The sequence below is a fragment of the Durio zibethinus genome, chromosome 8 (assembly GCF_047325235.1).
Source record: "Durio zibethinus cultivar Kanyao isolate XHJ-2024 chromosome 8, ASM4732523v1, whole genome shotgun sequence".
Classification (NCBI taxonomy): Eukaryota; Viridiplantae; Streptophyta; class Magnoliopsida; order Malvales; family Malvaceae; genus Durio; species Durio zibethinus.
This window is the reverse complement of record NC_143169.1, coordinates 2,571,123-2,580,590: the sequence shown is the minus strand read 5'-3', so window position 1 is coordinate 2,580,590 and position 9,468 is coordinate 2,571,123. Positions and strand designations below refer to the sequence as shown.

The window sequence follows — 9,468 nt, the reverse complement described above, 5'->3', positions numbered from 1 at the left end:
ATTATTTTTTTATTTTATTTTCATATTCGTCTGGCGGACACAAAACCGTTACGACAACCATTAGAATTGAAGCTATTAAAAACGGTTTTTTTTTTTTTGGTAGTGTACACTGAAAACACTTACCAAATGCGGAGTAGTATTGAAGGAAAGTCTCGTAATGTTGATGAAAATACAAAACCAACGTGGAAGAGATTCTGGGGGATGAATGTTCCTAACAAAATCAAAGTTCTAATTTGGAGACTCTATCACAGTGCATAAAATTAGTTTCAGGTGCGAGGACAAGGAAGAAACGAAAGACCATTCAATCCGAAACTGAATTCATGTTAGGGGAATATGGCAACAAATCGGTTTTCAATGGAGCCATGTCAGTAACGAAATTATGAAGTCATACCAATGACATAAAGGCTGATGCTGAATAACAAGAATTTGGATAAACAGCATTTGCAAATATTAATGGTAGCTATATATTCTATGGAATGGAAGGAATGGTAAGCTTCATGGAGAGGATAGGAGAAAGGTTCAAAATGCTGCAAGTTTCATTAAGAAGTATCAGGCAGAATACATTCAAGCTTATATAAGGAAAGAACAACAAGCCACTCAAAACGCCCAAAAGTGGACACCTCCTACGAATGATGCCTACAAAATCAAGTTTGATGGGGCTGTGGACCGCAATAATAGTGTAGAAGGTGGAGGCATAGTGATTAGGAACCATGAGAGAGCAATCATTGGAGCTGGAGCCTTCATGTTGACAATATGAATGTGATACATTTGAGATGGAAGCGAGAGCAGCTTGTAAAGCACTGGAGCTGAATCCAATTTCCTCTTGCCTAATATGAAGTAGCTGAATTTTTTTATCTCATTTATAGCCTACATGGAGTCACTCTCTACTACTCGATCAGTCCTGGCTCCTTCGCGATTGGTGACAAAGGCATACTAAAATCTATGTATATAAAGACAAACAAAATCTGTAAAAGCGTCATCCATAGGTTTAAACATAAGAAATTAGCTCAAATTAAACATATAAAATTAAAAATATTTCATACAAAAAATATAGAAAATTGAAAGATCTAATTCAAGTTAAATTAGAAAAATAACAACCCAATATAGCAAAACCACCCCAAAATAGTTAAGAATTTTTAAAAGTTAAAAAAAGAATTAATATCATGAATGATTCCAAAACTATAATAAAATGTTAAATGTAATACTTGAATTTTAAAAATTTTTCATATGGTACTTGAATTATAAATTTATTAATTAATATGATATTTCAAATATTATTTACTCATTACATGTCATTATTTTAAAACTAATCATGTTAAAAATATTATATTAATTAAAAAATTCATAATTTATGTACTACATTATAAACTTTTAAAATCCAAGTATTACAATAAATATTTTATTGTAATTTAAAAATCATTCATGACACTAACCCTTTAAAAAATAGCCAACCATTTATCCATAGTTAAATAAGCATCATTGGAAGCAAAAGAATCGTCCAAAGTAACCAAATCAAACAATACCAAAATAGTATAGAATAGAACGCTATAACCTGTAAAGAAGTAATCAACAATTTATCTATCATTCACGTCAACACCGTTGGAAGTAAGAGAATCATCCGAAGTAGCCATATCAACAACCCCTTTTTTTCTGAAAAGCAAAAAGCGAGTAAGCAAACGCAAAAGATTAAAGAAAATAAATTATATGAACCAAAGAGAAGTACATTAACCTCTTCTTCGCAACCCTTTGCTCAACCACGTCTACATCAAGTAACTGAGGATCAGCCATTTCCTTAGAAGTATACTTTATCTCAAAACCTTCCCCTTTGCCAGCATGCTTAATAGTTGAACCATCAATCAATGAATTAGAAACACTTGCTTCCTATAAAGAAAATGTTTCCACGGTCAAACACCTACACAACTGTCATCTAAAAAGTTGTAAATAAATAAATAAATATATATATATATATATATATACACACACTTACAATCTTTTTCAAGTTAGTAGATGCAATTGTAATCCCACTCATTCCACTAACAACAAAATGCTTAAGATCACCATAATTTTTTTGACAACCAGCTCTTAATTCAAAATCAAAGCTTGATCCAATGAGGTTACTTAACACAGGGGGTAAGACATAATCATCAGTGTTTTCCTTCAAAAAATGAACATCAACAATGATTGAGTGAATGAAGTAATAAAAAAGTACATGAAATTTAATAGACAAAAAAATGAAACATGTTTTACATTTGATTGAGAAGAAACCAATTCACCGGCGGTGACTTTCAAAAAGTTAGAAACAACATCATCAAACAAGAGAAAGGTTGCAGACCCATTCAAATCTTCCACATCAACGTAAACACGAAATCTAGAAGTCATGTCAAGAACAATCAATAAAGACAATAGCAAAAATTATTTTTTTTTAATGTACTTACAAAGAGTACACATATAAATATATAAAATATTACCTTGGTTGAGGACATTGAACAAGTTTGTTGCAATTAGGACATAACATAGAGCTTTCCGTAGGAACAACCCTCTTCCTACATATACCACCACAAGATGCATACCACCATCCATAACCAGTTCGTATGTCAACAACAGTAGCTGTAACCAAATAGGACTCACCCTAAAAAGAAACATAAAACAATAACGATAATTGAAAATAAAAAGACCTATATTCACACCAGAAATTAAACTTTAATAATAAAAAATTACATATAGAACAAAAACAACCTTGTTGATAGCTGATTGATAAAGCTGTTTCATCTCCGCAATTGTTTTTTTAAACTTGGAAGAATTAGATCCACTCGACAACCGATGCCTGTTATAAAAATCCTTAATTATTGCAATCATGCTAAAAAATCATTTTAAAAAGTAAATGATTAAACACTACAACTACTTTGAGAAAACAAATAATAAATCAAAATCAAATAAAAAACTCACACTAAACTTGACTTGAATTGAATTATTTCTGAAATTGTCTCGTCTATGTAAATTTTAGTTGATTTTGAGGTAGAAAGTGAGATCTCACCTACAATAGAAAAAAAATAAACACACTACACAATAAGATGCAAATTGATTACACATTGATTAACCTCGAGAATGACTAATGATCAAAGAAATAATTATAACAACTTGAGATTAGTTTTCTAATGTTTTACACATTCACTAACCTTGAAAACTCTTCGCTTTTAAAGAAGTAAGTATAACAACTCGAGGTTCGTTTCTCAAAGTTAAGCACTTCTCTTCAAATTCAGAAACAAACTTGTCCCACAAACTAACAATTATAAACCTATCACTTAAGAGAAAAAGAAAAAAAAATGTTTGAATGATACTTAATTCCAATATTTATAAAAAGTTCATTTCTTTACCAAATCATCCTTTGTATAACAGTGTCAATCTAGAAAATAAAAAAATAATACCTTAAATCTTGAAGGTATAACTTCATACAATTTAAGGATTTGTCACCGACGACAACTGGACGTCGAGAGCCAACAACAACACCAATAATATCTAATTAAAAAAATATAGCATAAAAAATATTTTTAGTTTAAATAAAAGCACAAAAACACAAAATCCATACTAAATTATCAAAATGAAAAATCAACATAATAACCTGCTAAGCACTTTGTTGAACGTCCGTCAAATTGATCATAAGCCACAAACTCAAAAATATGTCGTGGGATATTTACTCTTTCATCAAATATCTCTTTGATGATGGTATTAGCTTGAAAATAAATCATATAATCATTTGTAGAAATTACTCGATAATTATTTTTACCTTTTACAATAGAAAAATTTTTAATATAATATAAACCTCCTTCATGAATCATATCCTTCAATTGATATGCATTACAACTCCCAAGAATGGCATGAATACAAAATTCCTATGAAAGTACAAAAAAAAATAAAATGAATAAAAAGCAAAATAACAACAAAAATTGAACAAAATAATTAAAAAATAAACATATTACGTACCTTTTCATCAACCAATATCATTTTTGTGCTTACAAGTTGTTTAGTTTCAGAAAAAATATCCCACAATCGACAAACGCGAACCTTGATTCTCCAATTATCTCTTTCAATAGACAATTTATCAATCGTAACATACTCCAATTGACTAATAGACAAATTTAAAATAAAAAAATCATAAATAATGGTAAAAGTAAGAAAAATATAAAAATAAAAATACTAAAAAAACATATCTCATGATTAGTAATATGGCAAACAAAAAATAAGAAAAAAAATAAAAACATTAAATGCACTTATATAACCTTTCCACCACCCAAAAAAGATAAATAATCATAAAGCATAAGAAAATCAAAAGTTAATAATATAAATGTTAAACAATGAAAGGTTTATAAAAATTTTTACAAATAACAATTTAAATGATTATAAATACAAAAAAAATTAAAAGTAAAAAATCTATATAAATGTTAGTCAACCAAAAGTATATTGTATTTTGTGTAATAAAACTAAATGCCGTAGGTTTAGAATTTATGTAAAACAAACTTGATATTTATTACAAAATATTTAAGTTATATATATAAATATATATATATGCTTTTCCTACCACAAGTGACCTTATTTTCTTATTAATTAAACTTTAACTTCGATTAATCATTATTAAGTGATTATATACAACTCTTATCACTTTAATTTTGATTATAGCCTCATTCAAATCATAGAAATGGGAGGATAAAGGATATATGGGAAGGAGAGAGTTACCCTTTTTTTTTCTTTTGACTTTGTAAGGATAAAAAGCTAAAAAAAAAATGAAAGGAGCAAAAAGGTGTAACCTAGGGCAAAATAACCAAAAGATCCATCGAATAATTAACCACAATTCAATAATAATAATAATACAACAACAAACCAAGCTTTATATCCTATACTCAAGTCAGCTATATGAAAATAAAAAAAGAAATCATGTTAAGTCGTAATTGTTAATCTTCTTACACCATTCATTTCTATCAACAATAACTTTTTCATTTACTTCCTTGATCATTGTATTATTTTTTGTTACTTGCATCTATGCATTTCATAGTCTACTTTTAAAATTCAATAATAATAATAATAATAACAATAACAACAACAACAATAATATATACACACATACATGCATAAATGTATATATATGTGTTTATACATATGTTTTTTTACCTTTTATTATCGATAATCATGCCTTCAATCACTTGTATAGCCTTAAAATCAAACGCAAAATGTAAGAAAACATAAGTGGATCATGTAAATTGTAATTAGATGAATGAAAATGTAATACTAAAGACTTTCTTGTGTTAGAATTAAGTGGTCACACTAATTCTAAATAAAGCATAAAGCTTAATTTACACTAAACGTGAACTTAAGTTCTCTTACTTTTATTCAGCGCAATCATCCCACCAACAATTATTTGCTTTGTTTAAGGAAAAACCATTGCATAATATTCCATATTTTAGAAAATTTTGTAATTGTTCTATCTAATCCGCTTATATTTATAATCTATACCTATTATATATATCTATATAAAAGCATGGATGTTGATAAATTTTTATTGACGAAAATGAACAGATTTGTTCATTATATTTTTAAATTATCATTTTAAATATTTTATTATAAATATTTATAAAATTTATTCAAATGGTAAACAAGAATTCTAATCGCATCAAATGCATTTTATTAAAAATATTGTTATTAAAATTATAATATCATCAAAAGACTTTTATGGAAAAACGTTTTTCTGAATTCAAATAGTATTAAATAAATTTAAATCAATACTACAAAATTTTAGTTATTTATACTTCAAAATTTGTACTTTAAACATTTTTATATGCATATAATTGTTATTACTTAAAATAAATAAAAAATAAATATTCATATGTAATAGCCATGATGAGAAATACTATAGTATCTATAAAGTCATTTATGTGAATAAATGTTTTTATTGACGAAAATGATATTTTTATTCATTATATTTTTAAATTGTTTTTTACTATAATTTTAAGTATAATTATAAATTAATTGTAAAAAGATTTTCCTCATCTATAGATAACAAGTCCAATTCCCTTTGAATCACTTTTATTGATTAGAAAATTATTTACTTGGCTTAGAATTTTTTGTTCATTATATTTCCAAAATTGTAACCATATTAAGTTAAAAAATAAAAAATAATTTTATAATGAAAATAAAATTTAATTACAATCATAAAAATCATTTGTTTATAGTTATTATTAACTTATTATCAAATGCAAATATATATAATATCCACCATCCAATAAAATTTATCAATCTAATAATAAAAAATAAAAGAAAATTAAAAAGTAATGAACATGTAAAAAAATAACAAATAATAATATATGGGTTTTCAGAAAAATTAAAAAAAAAGAGAAAAATAAGTGGTTGATTGCACAAAACAATAGTATAATGACTTAAATGTGCATCTTAAAATAATTCAATGGTTAATTTGTGTGTTATCCCACTTAAATTTATTTGGCTCGTATCCTAATTAATTCATTGAATTTACAATTAATGTCATAAGAGTAACTTACCTAGTTAATTTATCTCAGTGGAGAGTTTACCAACTTGAATAGAGACTAGAAATTATAAAGAAAATAACTGTATATAACAGATATATTGTACATATATTTATGCAGTGACTTACAGCGTTTAATCGATGATGTTTTGCAGATCCAACGGGAGATTTTTGGTGAACAATTTTTCTTCCCATCTCTTGTAGCAATTGATGCATCGACAATTTGTCTCCAATATTCCGGAAAAAGTTACAACCGACCAGAATTTTTGTTACCAAATCTTTGTCCTCCCCTTTGAAGAAGCAAGCAATATTTAAAAATATGTTCATCTCCGTTTCTTCTATTCCATCAAAGCTTATTTGAAGTCTGTCAAGAATTTCTTTCTTATAATCATTTTCAAGTCTTTCTATTACACCTGTCCATTGAGAAGCATCTCTCCCAGCAAGAAAAGAACCAAAGACTTCAAGAGCTAATGGAAGGCCATCTGCATATTCTATAACACGTTTTGAAAGCTCGACCAAATCCTTTTCAGGTGTATCACTTTTGAAAGCTTTCAAACTGAAAAGTCGAAGTGCTTCATTGGCATTCAATGTCATTGGCTTATACACATCATCCACTCCATAGGTTTGCAGCAAATGCTCATCTCTTGTTGTTATAATTATTCTGCTTCCTAAACCAAACCAAGCACGCTTTCCGACCAAACATTTTAAGTGTTGGATGTTATCCACATCATCAAGAACAATAAGAACCTTCTTATGAGATAACCTACAACTTATCATGTCATTTCCTTCATCAACATCAAAAAAATTAAAATCTCCCTCCAACAAAATCTGACAAAGAAGCTGTTTTTGTAAACAAACAAGTCCATCTTTCTCAGCCACTTCCCGAACACCTGCTAGAAAGCTTCTACCTTCAAAATGACTTGAAATTTGGGTATAAACAAATCTTGCAAGTGTTGTTTTACCGATTCCTCCCAGACCACAAATCCCTATAATGCGAACACAATCATCTTCATCATCCCTTGCGTTTATTTTGCAAAGCAGTGTTTTCAAACGTGATTCAATTCCAGTCATGTCAGATTTAGGAGCACTTGAAAATGTTTGACGTAATTTTGTTGATATCTTTTTAACGATATCTCTAACAAGTTCTGATTCATGCCTACAATACAAAAAGTGAAGCAATTTAGTTACTAAGAGATAGCTTGATGAAAATAACTGCAGCTTCACATAAGAGAAGAAAGGAGTCTAATGCTGAATGCTGATCATTCTTTAAGTGAAAGAATAAGATGGATACCTGTTATTTAAGTGCCATCCCGTCATGTTAGCCACTTCAGTTAAAACGGTTCGCCACCTTACTGCTTCCTCTTTAAATTTTTCTCCATGCTTAGCAAAAGCTTCTTCAACTTTCCCTTTCTGTCCTCGTAGCTCAGATGGATCCACATCATAGAAAATTGGGAATACTTTGTGTCCCCTCTCGTTTTTTTGTTTAATAATTTCGGAAAGCTCTTCCAGACACCATCTGGAAGAAGCATATGTTTCCGAGAAAACGATTATTGAGGACCATGATTCTTGAATTGCTTTAAAGAGCTCTGGTGCGATGGCTTCACCTACCTCAAGGTTTTCATCATCTCTGAAAGTGACGATTCCCTCCCTTTTTAAAGCAGAACATAGATGGTCTGTGAAGTTCTTTCGTGTATCCTCACCTCTAAAACTCAAGAAAACGTCATATTTCCTTCCAGAAATAGAAGAAGATGATGAGAAGGATGAGGAAGATATCTCATTGTCGAATCTAACCATTGGAGTTATGATTACGGTAGCTTTCTTCTACAGATCTCAAAGTAACAAGATTCAGATAGAGGATGGGTCACGGTATAGACGCCGCTATTTCACGTTAACGGCACCCACCAAAACCGTTATTCACTGCAAATAAGGTGCCAGAGGCGATTCACGCATATAGCAGAGCTTCAGGCCGCAAATAGCAACAACAACAGACCACTGTAGCAGTTATTGAGTTCAGTTGCCTGTGTTATATGTATTTTTTTTATCAAATTAAAAGGACAATCCATACCGAAGCAAAGACAAAAACCCATACAAAACCAAAAGAAAATCTAACATGAACAACTTCATGCTTCAATTTACAGGTAAAAGAAGGAATTAATTTAAGAAATTCACAACATATGTACTTAAAACTACCTTGTTTCATATTTTGGAAATTTTAAGTTGTAGTTGGTGTGGGCTGTGGAGTCAGTGCTCTTTCATAGCTTCCCTGACCCTATCAATTGCGAGCAGTGGTGTGGGTTCTTGCTTTCGTATATCTTGAGAGAGATGAGACGAGACCTGCAGTAAAAAATTAATTAAGCAGAGGCGTGGGTGTTGCGTGGGGGGGTTCACTAGGCTGAGTTGTGGGTTGGTCTACGAGGAATGAGAAATTGAAAGGGCTTCTTGGAAGTTTAATGGGGAAGAAAAGGGTATTGAGGCATGGGAGACTGGAGGGAGTGATCAGAGAGGAAACAGAGGAGCTTATATGAGAAAATATTTATTTTTTCAAATTTTGGGTTAATGAAGGATGAACCTCTGGCGTAATGGTAGCGTGTCTTACCCTAGTTCAAAAATCAAAAGGTTGCCTACTCGATTCCGTTATGGTTACTTTTTCAAAAAAGAAAATGTTAAAGTGCATGAACATCAAATGATATGTTCCTCCAATTCAAAAAAAAAAAAAGTGAGAGGGAAAGGTTTGGAGGGATATGAATTTGAGAAAATTTTTGAATGGTTTAGATTGAAATTGAGAGGATATGGTAAATTATAAAATGGTAAATTTATTTTTGCAAGTGTTTTTTCATCTATTAGTATTAGTTAAGGAATAATTAATTTTACATTAAAAGTTTGTACATTTTTTATGTTTGATTAAAGTTAAGTTGATAATTATTAATTTAATTTGTTAA

At 29.5% G+C, this 9,468-nt stretch overlaps 1 protein-coding gene across 5 annotated transcripts; it reads right to left on the bottom strand.

The window, feature by feature from the left end:
• Positions 1-509: 509 nt before the first annotated feature.
• LOC111278819 (disease resistance protein RPV1-like) lies at positions 510-9,110 on the bottom strand. 5 transcript variants are annotated; one of them, XM_089764566.1, is made up of 16 exons: positions 8,720-9,108; positions 7,821-8,547; positions 6,659-7,685; positions 5,164-5,204; positions 3,982-4,123; positions 3,620-3,890; positions 3,426-3,516; positions 3,177-3,301; positions 2,947-3,034; positions 2,737-2,824; positions 2,469-2,629; positions 2,248-2,368; positions 1,988-2,155; positions 1,724-1,881; positions 1,553-1,650; positions 510-940 (listed from the first exon to the last, which is right to left on the bottom strand). In XM_089764566.1, exons 2-15 carry the CDS (start codon positions 8,321-8,323, stop codon positions 1,575-1,577), a joined length of 3,060 nt encoding a protein of 1,019 aa, XP_089620692.1. In that variant the 5' UTR covers positions 8,324-8,547; positions 8,720-9,108; the 3' UTR covers positions 510-940; positions 1,553-1,574. The 5 variants fall into 5 exon arrangements, with proteins under 5 accessions (XP_089620692.1, XP_089620695.1, XP_089620693.1 ...); XM_089764569.1 differs by having other exon boundaries at positions 3,177-3,295; XM_089764567.1 differs by having other exon boundaries at positions 7,821-8,521.
• Between the last annotated feature and the right edge of the window lie 358 nt (positions 9,111-9,468).

Coding starts and splice junctions, on each gene's coding strand:
- LOC111278819 (XM_089764566.1), bottom strand. CDS start 8,323: ATGGTTAGATTCGACAATGAGATATCTTCCTCATCCTTCTCATCATCT. Junction 3,035..3,176: donor AAAAGCGAAGAGTTTTCAAG/GTTAGTGAATGT, acceptor TTTCTATTGTAG/GTGAGATCTCACTTTCTACC. Junction 2,369..2,468: donor GTTCAATGTCCTCAACCAAG/GTAATATTTTAT, acceptor CATGACTTCTAG/ATTTCGTGTTTACGTTGATG.